The following is a 23,983-nucleotide window of genomic DNA, read 5'->3' as shown; positions in this document are numbered from 1 at the left end:
GAAATTTAAGAAGGTCTTTTTTGCTGAACTCAAGGGGTATGCAGCGAAAGAAGTACAGTAACTTAGGAAAATAAGTCATTTTGATGACATTACACCTGCCAATCAGTGTTAGGTGTACATTATCAGTTTGTTTTAATGCCTTCTTTGTCTAAACAGCAAGGGGAGCCAAATTGGCTGTGACTATTTCCTCCAGCCTGGATGAGACCAGTACGCCCAGGTATTTGGCCTTAGGCACCACTCTGGCGTCAGTCCAAGTGATTTTATTGTTTACTAGGATCTGAGTCTTATTCTTGTTAAGAGCATAACCACATAATCTCACAAACGTGTGGGCCTCGCCTTCCAGTGCCAGTATAGAGTTGGCAGGATCTGGAGATGTAATGGCGAGGTCGTCAGCATACGCCAAGATTTTACAATTATTTTGGAAATATATCGCAGGAGAGATGTTATGTTTTTTTTCTATCTGCTTGATGAGGGGGTCTAAATAGAGGGCGAACAGTAGCGGTGAGCAGGGGCAGCCCTGCCTGGTGCCTCGTGAGATTTTAAAGGGCTCCGTAAGCTGTCCATTTATGGTGACACTAGCAGTTGGATTACAATAAAGTGCCTGCATCGCCTGCATAAGCCTGCCCCCGAACCCCATTCTACCCATTACCCTCCAGAGGAATCGCCATGAGACCCGATCAAAGGCCTTTTCGGCGTCGAGTAATATAAGTGACATCGGGTCTCCGGCCACTTGGGCAGTGTCAAACAGAGTAATAACTCTCCTGACATGCTCAGTGGTCCCCTTCTTGGGTATGAAACCGTGCTGCCACTCTGAGACAAGGGATTCTACTACTCGGGACATTCTGGAGGCTAGTACCTTAGAGAATATTTTAGAGTCGCAGTTAATGAGAGTTATTGGTCTGTAAGAACTCATATCTAGTGGAGATTTATCCTTTTTTGGAAAGATGGAAATTCTAGCACTGGACCAGGAGGCTGGGGGAGAGGCTCCGTTAAAGATGGATGTGATTAATGCTGTAAATATGACCTTGATTTGATTGGCAAAGGTTTTAAAGAATTCGGCAGGTATGCCGTCAGGGCCCGAAGCCTTCCCGTCGGGGAGACTAGTGAGGGCGTCCAGGATTTCTTCCCATGTAGGGGTAAGGTCCAAGAGCTGGCTATCTTCTACGCTGAGCTGGCTTAGTTCGATCTCACTAAGATAGCTAGAGATCTCCCTGTCTAAGACTTCAGTCGTGATGCAGTTTTCTTCCTTATATAGTTTGGCATAGTACTCCTGGAACCCATGCCGGATAAGGCTAGGATCAGTAACCTCTGTACCTGAGGAAAGTCTAATTGTATGAATTTCACTGGTGGTAGCTTGTTGTCTCGTCCTAACAGCTAAATGGTGCCCAATGTTATCACTGCACTCATAGATCTTTTCCCTTGCCGCTGCCCACTTAGCCGCGATTTTTTCCATAAACACCGCCCCTATTTCAGCCTTGGCCAAAACTGCTTCTTGCTGGACTGGCTGACAGTCTAGTCCTGCATGGATTGCTTGAGTTAGTTTCCTTTCTATATTTCCTAATTTTTCTTGAAGGTCCCTGACCTGGTTTTTTTCTGCTTTATTTTTCTGGACGGAAAACCTGAGGGTCTCGCCTCTAATCCCTGCCTTTGGGGTGTCCCAGACTGTCATTTGGGAGGCGGAACCAATACTTATCTCCAGGAATTCCTGAATCCATCCTTGCATGTGGTTAACATAACTAGAGTCATACAATAAAGCTTTCTCAAAGCTCCATCTAGAAGCCTCTCTAGGTTGCCCAAACTCCTTTATAGTGAAAATTAGAGGATTATGGTCGGACATAAGCGGGGTGCAGCATCTATAGTAAAGCTGGTGGCCAATGATGCAGAAATAAAAAAAGTAGTCCAGTCTTACCAGCACTTGGTGCGGGGCCGAGTAGAAAGTATACCCGGGTTGCAAAGGGCTTTTACGCCCAACTATCTATCAATCCATGAGTCTGGATAAAGTTGGATATGGCTTGAAAGACTAAGGGCTTCCTTCCTTTATATTTCCAGGTTGTATTAGTAGTCCAATCGCTAGATAGGTGTATGTTAAAGTCCCCACATAGCACTATCGGGGTGGGCCAGTGTACTAATTCACCGGAAACCTGGTTGATGACCCCAGGGTCATCAGCATTGCTCCCGTACAATGAGCAAAGGGTGAAGGAGAAATTATTAGGGAGTTGAATCTGGGTAATGGCCCACCTCCCTAGTGAATCTGATTTGGTTCGTGGATTACTGATAGTGAGTCGTCTGTCAGTTAGAATTCCCACTCTCTTTGTTTTGGCTCCTTGTGTGGTAACACCCACTACTTTATATACTAAAGTATTTAGTAGATGTTTTTGGGACTGTTCTATATGGGTTTCCTGTAGGCATATAATATTCCCCCCAAGTGTTCGCAAGCCCATGGCAACCTTTTGTCTCTTCGACGCATCATTCAGGCCGCAGTCGTTGACTGAGACGATTCGTAGTGGGTCTAGCCTAGCCATCTAAAGAATATAGCTATGCCTGTTTGAAGTCCATGAAAAAATTTGTAAGAGTGAAACAAAGCGAACCATAGAGGTTCGTGTGTATATGTATTTAGCACCTGTGTATACCTCCTGTGTCCCTGCCCACCCCTCCCCACCAGCCCGCCCCACCCTCCCCCTTGTGTGAGCAATCAGGCCAAGCCTGAATGATGGAGGTCAATCATGAGCCACGGCCACTGGCCACGCCAGTCGCCGAAAGAGTAAGAATACATGTCTGTAGTCATGTGATCGGCCATTAGACCAGCCTTTCGTGTCCTCCGTGTTTTAATCAGATGCTCAAGTTAAATGAGTAAGTGCGCAAGTAATTTTCATTTTACAATCTTCCCCTTATTCCCTTCCCCCCCCCACCCGTCCCTTATCAGCGGGTCAAAGTTTCAAGAAAAGGAGAGAATGGAAAAGGAGGACATGAGTTTTCCCAGAACGGTATATACATACACAGAGAGGACTGCGTCTGTCAATGGTTTCTTTCCCCCCATAATTATCAAAAAGAGACCATCAGAATAACCAGTCAGTCATTATGTCTCTTTATGTCCTTTCTTGAGTTAAATTTCTTCCAAGTACTCTCTGGCTTTAATTTCGGATGTGAAGACCTTAGTAGTACCATACAGGATAACCTTCAGCCTGGCCGGGTTCATAAGATACACCTCAGCGCCTAGCTGTTGTAAGAGAGAGATCAGTTGCCGCAGATGCCATCTACGCTCCACAGTCTGATGGCAAAAATCTGGTTTAGAGAAGAAGGTGATTCCATGATCCCCTTTTTTGGAGTTGGGACGAGCCTTGTCATACACCAGCTGTCTCAGGAGGAAGTTGCCAAAATATACAAGGAAAACCCGAGGCTGCCCTTCAGTTACACTGCCGTTGTTATATTGCCGTTTCAGAAAAAAGGGAAAACGGTGAGCTCGCTGCACTTCGCGTTTCCAATCCCAGTCGGAGTGCTCTGGAAAAGAATCTTGCAGTAGCTTGACTATGAACTGGCTGGGGTCTTCCCCCTCCTTCCCTTCCGGAATTCCAAGCAGGCGAAGGTTATTCCGGCGTTGGCGATTTTCTTGTTCTTCCATTTTCGCCATAAAATCTGTAAGGCAAGCAGAATTGGATTCAGTGGCCTGTTTGGCTGCCACTGCTTCGGTCTCCAGGTGTTCCGTCCTAGCCTCGACCATGCCCACTCGCTCACTGAGGTCTGTACAAGCTTTATTCAGCCGTCTGAGACCGCTCTGTAGTTTCTTTGCTGCGTTCTTGGCTGTCCGGTTTTCAACTCTCACCTCCTCTTGGAAGTCTTTAATCGAGGTGAGTATGGCGATAAGTGAGAGCTCCGTTGTCTCATTTGTCTTGGCTTGTAGCTTTCTTGGGCTACGCCACTGTGACTGTGGTTGGGTTGGTTCATCTTCTTCTAGTTGATAGGACATCTGCGAGTCCGAATAGTCCCATTTGAGCTGACTTCTCCGCTTGATCTTGTTCCTCGATTTTTTAGGGCGGACAACCGTGCCAGGATTATCACGGGAGACCTCACTTTCCCCTTCACTAGCACTGTTAGTATTGTCTTCATCTTTTGTCTCCCCCTCCCCTGATGAGTATGGGGTACTGTCCGAAACCGAATAGAAATCCTCATGGCCGATTTCTGGGGTCCAAGGGGCAGTGGTGCCAAGGGGAGCTTCCAGGTTCCGGATAGCCACTTCCGTCCCTGTAGGCAGGTCCCTGGCGTTGAGATTCTCAAAGGACGTGTATTCAGCATTGCCGGAATTTTTTTCATCCGAATCCAGCTGTTCAACCTCAGTGGGAAGTGGGGTTAAAAGAGGGTTTGGGGGCCTAGAAGAGTCAAGCGTGTGGTGATGTTCTTCAGTTGGAGCATGCAAAGAGAGAGAAGGCTCTGCTGAATTGACTAGTAGACAGGGGGGGGGCATTAACAGCGTCCAAACTGCCGGATGGGGTTTGACTGCTGTTGCCGCTAGTACTGTCCTGCTGAAAAGAGGCATCAGCTATACTAGAACATTGTGATTTTCCTGTGCTGTTTTTAGCGATAGCAGCCTGGTTTTTAGCGACCAAAAAAATCTTAGCTGGGAGGGGGTGTATCAGACCAGCGTCTTTACTGTCTTTACTGAGAGCCCCTGCCCCTGTCTGCCCAATGTTTTTTTTTTGTCCCACTGACCTGCTTAGGCTTGGTCTTGCCGATGTCATCTCCTGTAGAGGGGTCCTTCCCTGTGAGGGGTGTCTTTGCTTTTAGTCCTTTCTTAGCTCCGCAATGGCTCATTTTTTTCCAGCTACTGCACTCGTCAATGCTGAGTCTCTCCAAATCTCCACAATGCCCCCAGAGTCCGTATACAATTGTCAATGCCGTAGCCGCCAAGAGCAGAGCGCTCGGATTTTGAACATACAATGATTGCAGCTCAGCACTGCACTTCTCCACACGCTTATCCAAACGCTCACAGGGTGCCTGTCTCTCGCTTCCCTCGTGCACGCAAGCCGCGTGTAATGGAGAAAGTTCCGATTCAGCCGCTGAGAAAGCAAGCAAGTCCACGGGGCAATCCTCTCTCCTGCAATTCCACTCCGCCGCCTTGAAAAATGCCCTAAGCAGCACCGTGGCTCCGAGCGGGTCCCGCGGCGTTCTCCGCTGTCTCGAGGCTGCCGAAATTCTGTGCACCTGAGATCCCAGCATCACTGATGCGTGCGCAGACCAGCTAGCCGATCACCTCGGTGTCCGGTGACTGGCGTGGCGGCCGTGAACACGGGCTCACACTGACTCCATCTTGCTCCAGTGTCGAATCAGACAATTTTAAAGCGAATCTCATCAGTGAGACTTATGGTATTGCCAATAAAAGATATCAATACTCGCTGGAAAACATTAGAGGGAGTAACTACTTGTAGACTGTCACCAGTATGAGGAATCGATGGTTCACTTGGTTTGCATATGTCACTGTTTGATTCACACACGTTGCACTTTATTGAAACCTCTGTTTTTAAAATATGGCACATGTACTTGCACAGATGCTATGAAACTTCTTTTCAATTTGGATATTCCAATGGAACTGGCCAGATTAGTGAAATTTGTACACCAGGTGAAAGAACTTTTAGGCAAAGTCTCAGTAACGGACTAGAATCAGATTACGGTTTTAATATATATGGTTTAAATCTCTTTTATCCGTTGCACATTGTTTAAGTGCTGGGACTATTAGATCCGTCTTGTTAATGTTTTAATCATGATTATTAGATCTGTTATTTATGTATTACTTAGAATGGAGAAAGTGTGTGGGAGGAGATATTTTCACTCGATTTCTTTGTAAAAATTGTATTAATTGATACAATAAATGTATTCATTCATTCATACAGAAAATTAATCCAGAGACATTTTGTGGTGAAAGAGAGGGAAGGTTCAATGTTGTGGCTCCAGATATGAAACTGGAACAGACTATCCAGAGATCACAGAAAAACTCTAAGGGAATTGTTAGTCAGACACATAAAAGTGAATATGTTGCTCAGTGGCAGCTAGTTTACTATGAAGTCCTCTCCATTTGCAATGTTTGCTCGAAAAACCTTTCACCTGAAGAATTTCAATTTGACAAAGTGTCCTCATTGAAAACTGCTGTTATTGTAGATATATGTCACAACTGCGAATGGTCAAAATTTCATCCATTCAAAACCTTGGCCAGGTCGTTCAGACTCTTCTACATTAATCAAAGTCAGTGTGCATCTTTTCAAGAACTGTACTTTGTCTGACAGTTATCTCGAACTATCTGTCAAAGAATGTGGGAGAATAAGATGAATGCCTACAAGTTGAAGAATTGACCTTGCCTGCATTAAAAATATGACACCTATACCTGTGCAACTTGATACATTCTGGTCAACATTGAACAAGATGAACTTGGAGATATTAACTCCCCAAAATGTTGCTGATCCTTCAGTAAACACTGAATTTCCCAAAATTGCAAGTGGAATGATTGTCAATGAGGAGTTGGTGCCTGCAGCGATATATTCAAAAAGTATGCGCCATATTCTTCAACAACTTACCAGCAAATTGGAGGAAGCTGACATTCATATTGTGCCACACGTTCGAAATGGTTCCAATCGAGCCACTGTGTTGTCAAATGACACAGATATATATATATATATATTTTCAGAGTTTTATATAGCGCAAACTTGACCCGAAGTTATCCGGTATCAGAGCGCTTTACGCAAGCACGAGTTGCGTTACATGAGGACACGTTAATTTTTTTGTTAGGCTCAGGGAGATTAAGTGATTTGCCCAGAATTACAGGATGTTCAGAGTTATTGTCGAGACTCGAAACTGGTTCCCCAGATTTGAGGTGGACCGCCCTAGCCGTTAGGCCAACTCCTCTCCTCAGATATTGTGCTACTTAGATTTGTTGCAATGCTCATAAGTCAAGGATTGTCAGAGTTATGGATACGGTACATAACAGGTAAGAAAAGAAAATTAATCCCACTTCATATTCTCTACAAAAAAACTTGACCCAGAGATGACAAGAGTTCTTATAGCGACACATATTCTTACAGGTGATGACACTGAGCAAAACTGGAACATATCTTGGAACTGCTAGACCTATGAAGTTTATAAAACGAGAGAAGAAGAATGTGACTTTAAAGACGTAGAAAAATACAGTCTGTGTGTGTGGAAAACGAGTTTGGACGGCCACACATTTAATGATCTTCAGTACAGTTAGTTCAAGAGAACTCCCATCGATATCATACTCTGCGCATGGACATATTAAAAGAGCATTCTACTTGATCAGAAGATATGTAAATGTTTGGATCAGGCATATGTAGAGAAAGGTCTGCGTGAATTTGGTAGGGAAGATATTGATGGGGTGCTAAAACCTATGACATTTTCAAAGCCTCTACCCACAGACCTTCCACATGCATGTACTTACATAATCTGAGTTACAAAAAGATGTCCCTGTCAATTTGCTCTTCTCAAATTGACAATATTCTGCAAATGTACCACGAGCAATTGCAGAAACAAATTAAGTGAACTATGAAAATGTGTCTAAAACAGGAGTACTAAACATTTTTTTTCCATAATCAGACAATAAACATTGTTTGGTATATACATAAAAGAATTAAAAACAATTATGTTGAATTTCTATATACGTCTCTTGTTTGGAAAATGGTGGAAGAGCTCCTCTGAGGAGTTATTTTCTGTCTCTATAAGAATACACGACTTAAAAAAACCTATGTTTTGGCACCAAAATGAAGTACATAGGTCTCACGGTGCTTGAAATATTACATCACTACAACCCATGCAACATTTTTTAAAATGTCGTCCAGAAAAATTCGGCCCGTATCAGCAATGTGTACCCAAGCTAAATTGCTTCTCTAATGATCCAAAAACACAAATCAGGGGGCAGGGATTACGGTGGAAATGCAACTTCTAAAAGGAACATTTAAAACCACAACTTTAGCGTTATTTTGTTCAGATCACCACAAAGGATACCATGAAGCAGACTTCTTGGATAATAGCCTTGTTCTTTTCTTCTTCATTTGAAAGTAATCTCTGTGTTAGGTAAAAAAAAATTATTTATAAAGCAAAATGAGGACAGACTTCAGTACTGAGATCCACAAAAAGCCATCAAAGGAACTATTTTACCATAACCGACTGATCCAAACAAACAATGAACATTTTCTAATTAAAGCAAGCCAGTCATCGAATAAATGTCTTACAAACATACGAGTTACTTACCTTCGGTAACGATGTATCTGGTAGAGACTATTCTAGCCACAGATTCCTTCACGTAGAATTATCCCTAGGCGTGAGCCTGGATCCGGAAACTTTTTTGCCACAGCGTCCCTGCGCTTTGGAGGCGGGGCGACATCAAGCGACTCCACCCAGGCGTCGTCCGCGCACGTGATGTCAGCGAGGTCACATAAGCCCCACCCCGGCGCGCCTACGTCAGTTTTCTTCAGAGAACTTTTCCGCACCACAACGCGGAGCCACCAGACAAAAACTATGGGAGCATGGGAACGGTGTGCGCAAGAGTAGAAACAAGGAATGGAGACAAGCAACACCATAAGGAGCAGTGCAACCCTGCAGTAACCAAGCAGGGGCGGAATTAAGAACAGAGCAGAGCCCTGAGCAGTCACCCTGCCAGTATGTAAACCGCTTTTCCCCCCACCCCCGGAGACAGGGAGCATATGTAAAGTCATAACACCTGTAGCAGGCCTACAATTCCCACCCGGAAATAGGGAAGGGGAGCCAGCCCCAAAAGGGACAGGAACAACAACAACAACCCTCCAAGCCATCCCAGCACAGAGGCCAACCATCCCCCAAGGTACAAGGGCATATCATGGCCAGATGACCTCAACACAGAGGACAGCAGAGGGGCAGGGACCCCTAGCAGCAAGAGGAAGACAGGGGAGGGTAGAGATTGAAGGCAAACACCCCCAAAACCTGGAGTAGCCAGAGTAGCGGGGCACAGGAGCACTATAACTCCATCCTCCAGACAACCAAGAGGAGGAAGGAACAGCAACAAGACGGAGCAACCCGCCAAGAGCGAAAGAATGCCCTCACAGGAGACACAGCCCCCCGCCAGGAGGCGAGTGCCGATACCAACCCAAGGGTCCTCGCAGAACGAGGAGGAAGGGAGGGCCGTGAAGCAATCTGCGGCTAGAATTGTCTCTACCAGATACTTAGTTACCGAAGGTAAGTAACTCGTACATCTGATAGAGACTACTAGCCGCAGATTCCTTCACGTAGAATAGATACCCTAGCAATACCCACGGGGAAGGAGGGTCTGAGAAAGTGCTCCTTTGTTTCGAATTATACAGCCACAGTACTGCATAAGTTAAACTCATTCCAACTTATTAAACAGAAGCTGCGCCAGATGGGACCAAAGTATATACTGATATTCCGGGCCAGGATTGAGATACCGGATGGCACCAAGTCAATGTCGCTGAATTAACAATGTAGTGGACTGATTCAAGGAGTCAATGAAGGACTGAACTCCCTGAGGGGACATCATGGCGTCCACCGACCTTGAATACACAACAGAACCAACTAAAAACCATGCTGATGCAGAGAGTTCAAGGCTACTCATTCATACGGCAATTGGACATGAGTCCAAAGTGATGGATGGCCTCATTTAATCAGGCAGCTCGAAAAATGAGTCTACAATATCAGACAGTTCTCACTCCAACTCAGGTTGAGGTCCTAGATCACCCCCGTGACTCCATATACCACATGATCATTAACACATTTATCCTTAAAGTAATGTAATTATCATGGTAATTTAGTGAGCCTCAAACCCCTGCGCAGAAAGGAACATTCGTAATTAGCCATTTTCTTCAAAGTTGCCATCACTTTTGAATGACTATAGTCAAGGTTGTCTTAATCCGGCAGTAGGTGAATCCTATTATCAAAGCATACCCCCTTATCCACAAGGTGACGACTGGAAATAATATTAAGCTATTTCAAACTTTGACTGGATGGATGAAAGGTTCTGCACTGAGATCGGGGAGCAGAGATTTGCTTTAGCATTAGTTTCAATGTGGTTGTATGGATGGTCTAGATGAGATTTAGATGGTACATGAGAATGGTTTACGTGGAAATGTACACAGTGTTTTTAGAAGGGCATTTGAAGGTAAACTTTACAAATTAGCAGAGCTAGTAGTTATTCTTATGTCTACAATTAACCAACAATGACATGGTCACCTGGATCAGTCCATAACATTTTTTACACAAACTTTACCATAGCTTTACATGTATCCAATATTTCATCACAGGGATATATGGGTGGTGAGGAGGAGGGAAAAGGCGAAGAAAGCAAGTGGCACACACCAGGACAGGCCTTTCAGTCTCTTGGTACACATCACACCTTAGCGCATCCCCTGTAATCAGGCCATCTCGATCCTTAAGTGCATGCACTCCCAGGTCGCTCAAGCTCAAAGAGCCTTGGCCATGGTTCCCAAAAATCTTGAACTTACAGGAGCAGCCTCTGCTTTCACAAACCTCATTTTCCACTCCAATGCACTGATCTGTTCCTACATACTTTTTCTCTGTGGTTGGTAGGTGTGTACTTTCAGATTTCTATACTAATTTTTTTTTTGCAAATCATTAGATCTAGAGAGCAAAGCCCAAGTTTATTTGAGCATTAGCTGCATAAGCAGTGATTAAAATGTTTACTTGTGTGTGTCCCTCCCTTCCTGAAGCAATACTAGAATCTGGGGACCCCCAATGAGTCAATTTGGAAGCTGGGGACACCCGGCGTAAGCAATTTCTACGATTTGAACCTCAAAACAGATGCTCAAATATTGAAATATTTTTTGTTTCACTCAATCAAATGTAGAAACCGTTTTTTCCATTTTAAATTTTGCTTCTTTTTCTATATATACACTTTATTAATTTTAATATCTTAATTTCAGTATTATTTACTTCAGTAAAACAGTTGTGGATCCCCTGAGTAGGCCTTGCGAACCACTGATCTACATCATTCGGGCTACCGAATTAAAAGTACTGTAGTATTAGAGGGAGGTCATTTTGCAATAATGCATATAGCTTATTGTAGATTTCTTTCCAAACTACCAGCTTGACACTGCAGTCACCACTGTAAAGTTATAGTTAGGACCTAGTTACCATAAGAAAAATATTTTTGGTTTTGCTAAATCTTCATGAAACTCCGAAAAAATATATTTTTTTTAAAGTTCATCCACCTGAGCTGTTTCCAGAATAAGTTCAGGGTGAGCCGTAAAGCTGGGACCAAGAAAAAAGAGTAAGTCCTAAAGCGCAATTCCCCCATGCAATATTCACGGGCATTTGGAACAGTGCTACCGCCCAAAACGGCTGAACAGAATTACACCAAACCTGGCAGAAAGCTACATCTTTAGCTAAACAGTGTGCTTTTTGTCATTTGTGGTGATTCTGTTCAGGAATGTTTGAGAAATAAGGCCTAAAATGTATAGATTTCTGGACTGTTGCCCACAAATCTAAAAGTTTAAGCCTTCCGATTAGCTGAGGGGGCTAATTTATTATTTACAAGTCCCAGCCAGGAGCGCCTCATAAGGCCCTTTATGGTCTAATATGCATGTTTTTTCTACTTTAGGTGCCACAATCTGGTCAGGGGCACCACCAACATGTCACAAAAGTGCTGCAGGGAGAACAGCAGCTCCCAGAAATCATTTATTAAGATTAATCCTGTGTTTCCTGGGGTGTATACAACAAGATCCAATGAAAATTTGATGGTGTTTCAAAACATTCCCAGACCTGGTGCTTTGCTCTTTAGCGAAGGATTGCAGGGCCCTCTTTGTGGTTGACGAAATGGCTGCATTATATGGCCTGTGAGAAGTAGGCCTGATATGTGATGTCCACTATTCTGGTGGGCACCCTGTATCAGTCCAAACAACCCTTATGGTGATGGTTGTAAAGTCAACCTTATAGACCAGCTATCCTAGTGGTAGCATGGACAAAGCAGTCTTAGGCTAAACTCAAGAGGGCATGTGAAGCCAGCTGTTTTACCATATGCAATCCCTTTAATACCAAATGAAAGGACACTACACAGGATATAGATAAAATATATATGTATTTATTACTAAATTAATCCTCTGAACTCTTTATGAGGTCAGAGGCACAAGCACATAACAAACAAGATACTTCATAAGCATACAATAAGTTGCACAAAATACAGTAATGCCCTAGGGGCACTTCGAACCATATACTAAAATAATGGTATAAGAACCACGTCACGAACAAAGGAAAGGCCTAGGGCCTGAAGAATCGCTGGGGCTACACTGTACTACCAAAGGATAAAGAGCAGGAGGCCCACGGGATGCGCGTGCAGTGTCTTTACACACACGCGAGTTACCATAGAGTTAGAATGGGAACGAAAGAAATGGAAACTAGTTCTTTTCGGACACTTCCGGATGGACTAGGGAAAAGCTACTTGAAACTAGGACACTAGCTCAGTCAATACCCACAGGAGTACCGAGATACTCGCGTTACCTCACCCACAAGAAGCGGGTGCATAGGTGTCAAAGTGTGTCGGGTTTCGGCGCTGATTCCTATGGAGCCTTGGAGAAAGATGCTGCAGGCGACCAGGAGAGAAGTGTCCGGTTGGATCCAAGGGCGGATCGAGGATGAAGAGTACCTGAAAGCAGAGGGGACAGAGTCTGGGTCACTAGCCAGTGATCAGGATGGAACCAGGAAGGAACCAGGCGATGTCGCGAAGCAATCAGGTGATATCGTGAAGCTTGTCTCTGCAGCCACGTCGACCAGGAGGTGTCGACGACGACCAGGAGCTGGATACGGACTGTCCCACGAAGGCTCTCGCTGTCGGCGTTGTCGGCTTCCGGATTGGAGTCAACAAGCCTTGGCAAAGGCAACCCACTAAGGAATCGAAGATGGCTTCTTAATCAGACCAGCAATGTCTGATGAGCTGCTCCTTTTCAGGGGAGCAAGGGCCAGTCTGGAGCAACCAGACCAGCGTTGTAAATCAAAGGTGTCGTCGCCACAGAGGCCACTAGCCAATGGGCAAGTGACCGGACAGACGCGTCGTGCAGGAAAATGCAGAAGGGCCCCACGCAGAACTCGTGGAGTGTGGAGGGCTGATCTTCGGTGCAGTTGGTGCTGGGGGCTGGGGCTTCTCAATCCCCAATGCACAACTTCGAGGATGCCTCAGAAGTTGCACGAAAAGCAATTCGCTGGCTTTCCAAGATGGCCGGTGCCACGTCTCTCGTCGCCTCCACGGGTCTCAGCTCTGCTGTGACTGTGGATCGGGCTGTTGGAAGTCTGGAAGTCCGGGTCTTGTCAGGCTCTGTGCTCGGGCTCCGGCGGGAGCGTCGACAAAGCAAACCGTTGATCGCTTGATGGTGCCTGCTTGTGCAGGGTGGTCACTCCTTGACCACAAGGGAGATTCTTCAGTCGTCTTCTTGTAAAGTAGATCGTCGAAGGTCCAGAGTTTCGTTTCAGTCAGGATAAATGTAAAGTCTTGGGACTCAGCTCCTACCTATATTCCAAATTTAGGGGCTGATTTACCGGCTAGGTCCCTCCAATGGGTGGGACCCAGGAAGGGGGTGGTTACACCCCTTTCCCTTTGTCCAGTTTCGCCCCAGAGCTGGGGCTGGAGTGCCCCAGCACCGGTTTGAACTGGACTATGCAAGGGACACCTTGTGTGCCCCAGGCAGTCTCTCATTTCATTCAGCCCTCCCTGCCCCAATACACTATAGCCTGTCTGGGGTGGTGCTCGCACCTCCCAAGACAGAAAACCTATTGTCCAAGCCTCCCTCGCTGGAAGGACTCCCAGCAGCAGGAGGTCAGACTTGTGTCTGTGGTGTTGTAAACTTATCTAGGACCCTAAATAAATATTCCCGATTCATGCCCTTATGTGGTTATAACAAATAATATCCTTATAAAAGGCATAAGAATCATATCCATATTTAGTCATAGCCAATGCAGTCCAAATACGGCAAGGCTACTCCCATAGACTCCTAGAAAGTACAACGCGTTCTTTAAACAAACCAAGCCTCCAGCAGCCCGGTAATTCCCCCTGCTTTTGTTTTGATTTGTCCAAGAACTCCTGGAGTCCAGAAAGAACTGCAAGTTCTTAGTGACGTCTTATGTCCAACCTTACGTCAAACTCGGCACCTTCCAGGTATAAATATACCAGCATCTGCCTTAGCAAACACACGGTGGTTTGGAGCAGAGCGGCTATCTACTTGCCCGACGTCCAGCTGATGCGAGTGCCGAAGAAGCCGACCCTCCCATTTGACGCACTGAGAGACGCTGTCTTTTCTCCTGCCAAGAAATCCAGCTCCAGTGTTTCCAGTCACCCTTGCGGGTTGCTGGGAGATCGAGTCCTGAGAAAGAGATACAAGACCTCCTTCATTCTAAAACCAAGGTACGGAGCTGATTAGATCCGTAGAGAATTCTTGATGCAGATTCTTGGCAAAACTAACTTAACTTAAACTGCAGTTCACTTACTCCTTCCCACGTATTAGGCTTAGGTCAGGTACACCGGGGTAGGCCTATTTTAGAAACACCAGTTGAGCACGTTTAGTCAACTTTTATAATTGTATGTATTTTATCCATTTTAAGTATCATATGGCTCAGAAACCATATCAATGCTTTTACAGTATTATTTCATAATACTCCTTTTACTGTATGCAATTTACTTTATGACAAGTATTGCAATTGTGGCAATTCACTTCTCTTGCATGAGAAAGAGGACTGCTCAATAAATAACACCTTTTATTGAAAACGCCCATCTCTCTATTTCTCTGCACTCCTGGTGAAACTAAGCATGCACGATTGACTGAGTGAAATAGCTGTCTATTGTTTTCACATGACTCTGGAGATATACTCCTTATTCAGGAGGGAGCAAAGTTGTCATGTTTATGCGGTCGTCAGACACTAATCCCTTCTTGTCTATTCAGGAAAGTTAACCCCTTCCTGTTCACTCGAGAAAGTTTCTAGTGACCTCTGAGCTAGCTGGCATTTATAATTAAGTCTAACATATTCAATAGAGACCTAGTCGACCTCAGTTCTACGTCTAAACTATCGTTTATGTTATTCCACTGCGCAGAGCCTATTGGGAATATAGGAACTACACTACATGGCCCCCAACATTTGGTAAGGCGATAATCTAACGCAAGATACTAGAGTAACTCAGTCGTGCTTTTCACACAGACCCTTTGTCCCGTAAAAACTCCAATAGACGTCTGGAGTGGGTAAAAGGTTAATATCCGCCGGAACTTAGTAGGAAGAGTTTCCTATGTATTAGTTTTTGGTTTAGTCAACGTTGAAGGATACAGTGTTCCAAAATATTGTGCACCTAATGCTATAATAATTCCGGTAAATGTAAGAAAAACTATAACTATGAAACTTATAGAAAATGGAGTATTATCCCGAGGTGGTACAGTCATATTTGTGGTAGAGGCCCATGAATATCGGCAGACAGAGGTATTCTATTCATGGATACATTTTCCTGAAGCAAATCCAATAACACAATTTCCACTATTACAAAATAGAGGAATCTCCAGAGGAATACGCCCCTATCGAGGACGTTGAAATTCCACTAACATACCAAGAGCACCTGCTCTGGTTTAATGGCGCCCTAAAACATCAAAATCACATCACCAGGCTCGGTCCACTAGGTAGACCAGGAGCCACATGGCCGGTTCTAGCCAGCTACACACCACATCCCGACATTGAAAAAATGTCAGACCAAGAACTTTTAGTTAAGCTAAAAGAATTAACAAAAGCATATCGAGAATTAATTCAATTAACAATTGACGGTACAACGATCCGCCAGAAATTGAAAGAAACAGATATAGCAGAACAACCTTTTGAACTTGCCAGAATCATAGAAAAATCCTATGAAGAACTAGGTAGAGATAGTTTGGGTGGGAAACCACTAAAACCACAACTAGCTGAAAATCCTGAAAAAACCTTTATCAAGAATAATCTCAATACTCCAAAAAAGAGGTGGGAGGGTAATAAACAAACCACTCCCAGAGAAAAACAATTTCAGTCCAGAGGAAGGTCTCCTTAACGGAGAGATAGATCTCCAGAAAGAGGAGGCAAGTCTCCCCACAGGGAACCCTCTGAAAAAAGATACAACCTTAGAAATAGGGACAATTTGAAAAAACCTGACAGATATCAAGATATTGATACACGTCCCTCACGATCTTTTCAGACTTCCTCACAGAAATCGGAAAGAAGAGGACGGTCAGAACACAAAGAAGAGCACGTCAAGTCCAAAGACAAGGAACCTGCTCATCAAAGTAAAAAATTACAATATCCAAAAAAGAAGGTAGCTAGTATTAAAATAAAACATGCCGAGGATTCTGAGGACACAACTGAAAAACGGAGAATGGGCCCAGACAATGCTAGACAGCGCAGCAGAAGTGACCATAGCTCGCAAGATCCTGATGAATCTTCTGGAGACAGTGGACACGAATGAATACATTCAGGTGGAAACTGCAGACACCAGAATTAGCATGCCCCATAAATTATACGAAATAACATTGCGTATAGAGGGGGACAAAACTAGGAAAATAAGAGGTCTCTTTTGGGAGAACCTATCAAAAGGCTATGATATCCTTCTAGCAGAAAAAGACTGGCCACCAGAGTTTGTCAGGGAGTGCCCACATGGCGGAGAAAGGATTATGCCTGCCTTCTCAAATCACATTCCAATTCATAAAAAATACACATTTGCTAGAAAATGGGCAGTGGCCCAAGCCCCTGCATTATATAAAAATCATGTAGGATGGGATGAGGATTCACCTCACCATAAAATTCAGTTAAAAAAATCAACCTACTGCACAGAGGCAGTATCCTGTTAAGCAAGAAGCTAAAAAACAAGTCAGGGAGATCATAGATCAACTTGAATACCAGGGGGTGATTGAAACATGCACCTCACAAATGAACAATCCTTTGTTTCCTGTCTCCAAGCCAGACGATTCATATCGTCTAGTTTTGGACTACAAACACCTAAACTCTTGCTGCAAAACATTTGCAGTACAAAACTCACACAGTGCAGCACTAATGAATAACATCGTGCGCAAAAAATATAAAACAACATTAGATATTTCAAATGGTTTCTTTTGTCAAAACATAGCACCTGAAAGCAGGTATTTGACCGCTTTCTCAACAATGGGGGCCCAAAAACAATTTTGTCGTCTCCCACAGGGATTCAAGAATAGCCCAGGATTATTCTCAGCCAGGGTAACAGAATTACTACAAATATATGATGATGAGGCATTATCTTATGTCGTTGACATCTATCTTTCAGACGATGACCTGGAGACTCACTTGAAAAGAGTGAACACCATAATACTTGGGTTCGCAGCTGAAGGATACAAATTCAACTTTAAAAAGTCACGAATTGGAGGAGGAGCTACGCGCGCATCCAGGATGGCTGCGTGAGCACAGGGCTCCCGAGTCCCTCGCTGCCCTCCGCATATATCCTGAAAGATATCCTGACTTTGACCACGGGTTCTTGCAGATGAACCTCAGCTGACACCTTAGCTGTTTTCGAAATTTCATTTGGACCTCGGGAACCGCAGATACGCCGACCGGAGTTTTGGAGGCCCGCTCCACGGCGACACCGGGAGCGGGGACACCAAGACGCCGGGGAGTAATTGAACAACAGCGGCCTGAGTGGTTTCCCCTGTTGCCCTGAGTTGACTTTCGGTTTCGTTTCTGGGCCGCTGCCTTCTTCGACTGCGTGATTGCCTCGCTCCTCCATCGGGGTCCAGCCTCACTTTGCTACCCGACTATACGCCAACTGTTCTGAGGGTTTGGGTGTTGGGCTGAGCTGCTGCTTCTGCCCTTTCAGCCCACCTTCGTTATTTGCAGTGGTCTGGGGGTGAGCGGCCATTTTCACCAGGTCTCGCGGGATCCCTCGGGGCTCACCATTCAACATGACTACCAGGCCTGACAACGAGAAGCGGAAGACTAAAATGCCTCCACGCGGGGGACCGATTCAAACCAACGTCATGGATCGCTATACCCAACCCAAGGGGTCCCCCGGTGGTGCCAGTCGAGCTTTTGAGGGCCCCACTGATGATCCGACTACGTTGGCCGAATTGACTTTGCAGGACGTCATGGGCGCCATTGCCAACATGCAGACTTCCATTGGTCAGCAAAATGAGGCTCTCGCTCTCAAAATAGACACTGTAGCAGTTGATGTTACTTTGATCAGAGCTGATTTGTCGAAGACCAATGAAAGGGTCAAGTCTCTGGACCTGAAGACTTCTAGCCTCACGACCGATGTCTCTGATCTGCAGACGGAAGTTGGACGCTTGCGCTCCTCCAACGATCTCATGGTCCATCGCCTGGAGGATTTTGAAAATAGGGCCCGGCGCAACAACATACGCCTTGTCGGGGTCCCTGAAACCTCTGGTGCCTCGGCAACTGATCTTCTTGTGGAGGACATCGTCTTGAATCACCTGTCCCCCACAGGCCTGAGTAAATTCTTCGCTGTGGAGCGTGCCCATCGAGTGCCGGGCGGAAAGCTAAAGTCGGGCGCCACGCCGAGACCTATCATCGCCAGGATCTTCAATTTTAGGGACAGAGACACCATCCTACAGGCCTCGAGAGTAAGTGGCCCCGTCAAATTCGAGAACACGACGGTGAGTTTCTACCCGGACTTCACGCAGCTTGTTCAGAGACAAAGGATGGGGTTTCAAGGAGTGAAACGAAGGCTGAGAGACTTGGGCCTGAAATACGCAATGCTCTTTCCAACCAGGCTGCGTGTCGAATATGAAGACCGGACTTTCTTCTTTGATCATCCTGACGGAGTTAGTGACTGGCTGGATACCCTCCCCAAACAGACTGACGCAACCAGGCATCCGGGTGGAGCCGAGGGCGGCGTATCGCACCAAGAGTGACATTATGTTTCCTGATTTCTGAACATTCACGTACTATTCGGCTGGGTTCGATATTTCTTCTATTACTGTGTCCTATTGCTATGTACCCGAGGGTGGCGGGGGGAGTGGGACTCTTTCCTCCTCAGGGGTTTCTTTTCGTAGACTAGTTTAATGATGGGGCGACAGTCACACTGCAAGTTGGGGTGGCTTTTGAGTCTAGCGCAGGGGTGCAGGGTGGGGGGCGTTGTAACGGGTTCTCGTTGGGGGGTGGTGGGGGGTTCTTGGGTGTTTGTGGGTCTCTTTCAAGGCATCTTATCGTATTTCTGCTTGCTTAGGTCATTGTGTTCGTTGTGGGGTGGACTCTGCACATCTTCTTGGGATGGGGTTAGTGGGTTGAAACTAATGTGTTGGAGTGTCAATGGGTTGGGGGATAGGATAAAACGGGGTGTGGTGTTGCAGCTACTGCAGCGCCTCTCCCCCGATATTGTGTTGTTGCAGGAAACGCATCTGGTTGGGAACACGTGCCATGCCATGAATCGGCGAGGGTATCGTCTGGTGGCACACTCTGGCTTCACCTCTGGTTCTAGAGGTGTGGGTATCCTCGTCAGGTCCTCCCTCCCCTTGGCAATTGATGATGTGCTTTTTGACGATAGGGGGGCGCTATGCCGCTCTCACTGGTAGATGGGAGGGGAGGACGATCTCATTTGTCACTGTCTATGTTCCACCGGGTCTACAGACCTCGACTTTTGCTGATCTTGGGCGTGTAGTACTGGGGCTCCCTGAGGGCATTTTGGTGATAGGCGGAGACTTCAATTCGGTTGTCTCCGGTGACATAGATCGCTACCCACCCAGGGATCTCCCCAAGTCGCAATCCTGGTTAAGTGGGTTCCTGGATACACTTGGTCTGGTGGACTGTTGGAGGTTGCTGCACCCGAATCAGGCGCAATACACCTTTCACTCTGGTGCCCATGGCAGTCTGTCCAGACTCTACTATATTCTGTTGCCGGCGGCGCTGTCCTCCTCCGTTGGGGAGGTGAGGCACCTCGCCCGGGGCATATCTGACCACTCCCCAGTCTGGCTTAGCTTGGATACTACCATGAGTAATGAGGGACGGGTCGCACCTATAAACCCCTGGTTTCTTCGCAATCCCAGGACCCGTTCCAAATTGGTGAAATCCCTTGATCATTATTTTGTAGAAAATGTGGGGTCTGTGTCATCTTCTGTATTGTTGTGGGAGGCGTTTAAGACTGTGATACGTGGGCGGGCTTTATCTTTGATCGCCACCACCAAGAAAAATAAGCATGAAGAGGTGGTCCGTCTGGAGGCGGAGATAACCGCACTGGAGAGTGACTTGGGAGCGCGGTGTGTCCCGGGCCAAACTTCATTCCCTCAGCCTCAAACAATTAGATTATAAGGCCCTGGTTACTGATGCTGCGAAGGTCATGAGCAGGGAACAGCAGGGCAGACTGTATGATGTTGGGGATAAGGAGGGTAAATTGAATGCGTGGCTGGACAAGAAAGAAAGGGCGAGTCGTGTAGTTCCTGTGATTGAGAACCTTGATGGAGTGTGCGTGACTGATCCGGCTGCGATTGTTGAATGCTTTGCGGAACATTTCCGAACCGTGTATGCTCCGGTCTCTGACAGGCCGGAGGCTGACTCTCATTTGTTGCTTCGCGATATTACTTTGCCCTGCCTGTCTGAGGCTGACAGGGACCTGATGGACGCGGTGCTGTCGGCTGATGAGGTGGCTACCACCATTCGTTCAATCCGCTCTGGCAAGGCCATGGGCCCTAATGGCCTGCCCATTGAACTGTATAAATTGTGCCCCGACAAACTATCTCCATATCTTCGTGATATGTTTCTAGAGTCCCGCGACTCTGGCTCCCTCACACGTGACCAGCGTCTCGCTACTATCGTAGTGATCCACAAAGAGGGGAAGCCACGGGACCGCTGTTCATCTTATAGACCGATCTCACTGCTGAACGCTGAACCGAAAATTCTGGCTAAGGTATTAGCTAACCGCCTGACGAACGTTATCAGCGACCTGGTCCATCCGGATCAGTCCGGTTTTATCCCGCATCGTAACACGGCGCTTAACCTGCACGGTGTTCTCGCGAGGGTGGCGTCACTTCATGAACCGGCCATCTTGGCTTCCTTGGATGCTACGATGGCCTTCGATACTCTTGAGTGGCCTTATCTCTGGGCCGCTCTTGTGAAATTCGGATTCGACCCCGGGTTCATCGGCTGGGTGAAACTTTTGTATGCGGAGCCGCTGGCGCAGGTGGTTGTGAATGGTCGGGTCTCAGCGTCTTTTGTTCTCGGGAGGGGCACGCGACAGGGCTGCCCGTTGTCACCACTGCTTTTCGCACTCGCCCTTGAGCCGCTGGCTGCCTGGTTGCGCTGGGAGCCCTCGCTTAAGGGTATCCGGTTGTCCCCGGACTTTGAGGATCGAGTCTCGCTCTACGCGGATGATATTTTGTTGTACCTTACGTCCACTCGAAAATCTCTTAATGTTTTGTTCGATGTGCTCACTTCATTTGGGAAAAATTCGGGCCTTGTTATCAACTGGGCTAAATCCTTTGTATACGTGCTCTCGGGCGGTCCCCCTCCCTTGCCTCGCAGATGCCCCATTCGGGTCTCCCCGACGGGCTTTAAGTACCTGGGGATCTTTATATCTTTAGACCCTGCGGCTCGCTACGCACATAATCTGCTCCCCCCCCCTTCAAAGGTTGAGACTTGACGTTGAGCGCTGGCGCGGGTTGCCGCTATCGCCACTCGGCACGCAGCCCTTTTTAAAATGATGGCCCTACCGAGGTTTTTGTACGCGCTTCAGAATATGTTCGATATTATTCCGGCGAGCTACTTTAGGGAGGTTGAGAGCCTACAGAGACGGTTAATTTGGGAAGGACGTTCGCGTATTTCCCTCGCTAAACTCGCTCTTCCCTGGTATGATGGGGGTATAGCGCTGCCGGATATTAGGCATTACTATTGGGCCTCGCAACTGAGTGCGATCAATCATGCGACATATGCGCCTGCTCCTAACCCGGCGTTCGAGATGGATAAGTATTTGCTACCGGGCGGGGACTACAGGAGGGCGCTCTACTCCGAGGCGGCGGGCAGGGACTTATCTGGACCTACTAAGATTGTGTACCAGTGTGGCATGCTGCGAATGCGTCGGTGGGTTGGGAAGATCGATTGACTCGTGCGACCCCCCTGTATGCGTCTGAAAGGTTAGGGTGTCTCTGTAAAACGAAAGGGTTTGAAAAATGGGATATGATTGGTATTAGCTGCGTGGGCGATCTTTGGGTCAAGGGCAAACTCAAGACCTTTGCAGCACTACAGACAGAATATGAATTGAGTGACAGGGAATTCTTCCGATACACACAGATTCACCATGCCTTGAGCTCGGTTCTCCCTGCAGGTACTGTCGTCCCCGAGTCCTCCCCCCTTGAAGATGGGCTCCTTGACGGCCACGTCCCCGACAGTACCATTTCCCTGATACATAAGAAGTTGATCAACACCCCAGTGGATTTGTTAGTGCGTCTTAGGGAGGTCTGGACCGGCGATGGTTCGGAGCTGGACGACGAGGATTGGCAAGCTGCATTATCCACGCCTAAGGAAGTCTCGATTCCTGCCCGTCTCCGTTTCGTTCAGCTCAAAATCTTACATCGTGTATATATCACTGGTCCGCACTTGATTCGCATGGGTTATTCCTCGGACGGGTTATGTAAGCGTGGTTGTGGGATGCTTGGTACTTTCCTCCATATACTTTGGGAGTGTCCGGAGGTGGTGCAGTTCTGGAATAATGTGCATGCAGTGATGGGTAGAGTCACGGGGGTGGTGCTGCAGCCCGAGGCCAGGCGGTGCCTGTTGAATGTGTGGGAGCCGAATGATTATAGTGTGGCCCAGGCGCAGTGGGCGACCCTGGGGAATATGATTGCCAAAAGAGATGTAGCGCAGTTGTGGGGTTCCCAGCTCCCGCCCACGGTATCGGTGTGGAAGGAGAATATGGACTAGTGTATGTTCAGAGAGAAGACTGTGTATGTGGAGCGGGGCAAACCTAGAAAATGGAATAGTATCTGGAGCCAATGGAACGCGTACCGTGGAAATCTATGTGTGCCTCCGTTCGTGGACAACCCCGAAGTCCCTCTGTCCCCCTGATCCGGCATTCCATGTCTTGTGTGCTTTTTGTTATCCTTAAATTTGTTTCCCCACTGGCCCCCTCCCCACAATATGTACTATTGATCTGTTGTATAATATCGTACCTAGATGTCCTCCTATGTGAACACATGTCCATGAATACTGTCTCCTTTTTGTCTTGTACTTTGTTTTTTCTTCTTTCAATAGTAAAAGAAATTAAAAAAAAATATATCACGAATTGCCCATGTAACTGTCCTGTTTTTAGGATATGAATTATCAAGTGAAGGTAAAACCCTAGCAGACAACTTCTTAGAGAAGTGTGCAGTACTCCAAGCTCCAAAAACGCTGAAGAATTTACAATCAATACTAGGTTTCCTGAATTTCGGAAGAACATACATTCTAAATTATGCAGAGAGGGTTAAACTTTTATACAAATTAATAAAACCTGATTTCAAACCAATCAATTGGACTCAGAAACACACAGAAATTTTAAGATCATTACAAACAGACATGTTAACTAAAACAAAAATGCAAACACGCTTAAACGTATGCAACCTTGTAATCCGAGTCATCCCAGGAGGATGCGGATTCACATACCTCACCTCTAATAAGGGAGAAACGGTACCAATAGCTTATAAATCACACTTGTACACACAAGCTGAAATGAAATTCAGTTCAACTGAAAACATTCTGACTGCGGTTCAAACTGCTGTAGCAAAAGAAAGAGCCCTAGCCCAAGGCAAAAGCATATCTGTTTTAACAGCAGTATCAGCCCTATAGGCAGTAACAAGACCACGCATTGCAAATGCTGTGGCATTAGATCCAAAATGGATACAATGGGAAAATTCTCTTGCTGCAGAAGACGTGAAACACGCGTTTGATCCGAAAATGAAAAAACTAGAAGATCTAGAATACGAACATGAATACCCTCTGCCGATCGAAATTCTGCCTCTAGAACAATACACCTGTGTAATCT

The 23,983-nt window shown here is 46.3% G+C and overlaps 1 protein-coding gene across 1 annotated transcript in view; it reads right to left on the bottom strand.

Annotated features, from left to right (window-relative positions):
- The window catches only part of GAK (cyclin G associated kinase), a 1,786,158-nt gene that overhangs the window by 1,597,449 nt on the left and 164,726 nt on the right, over positions 1-23,983 (bottom strand). Inside the window, exon 3 of the mRNA XM_078676333.1 lies at positions 8,002-8,061. Within this exon, the coding sequence (XP_078532459.1) occupies positions 8,002-8,061 (60 nt within the window). The remainder of the gene's footprint in view (positions 1-8,001; positions 8,062-23,983) is intronic.

Source organism: Lissotriton helveticus, chromosome 2_1 (genome assembly GCF_964261635.1).
Source record: "Lissotriton helveticus chromosome 2_1, aLisHel1.1, whole genome shotgun sequence".
Taxonomy (NCBI): domain Eukaryota; kingdom Metazoa; phylum Chordata; class Amphibia; order Caudata; family Salamandridae; genus Lissotriton; species Lissotriton helveticus.
This window is presented reverse-complemented; position numbering and strand designations above follow the sequence as displayed.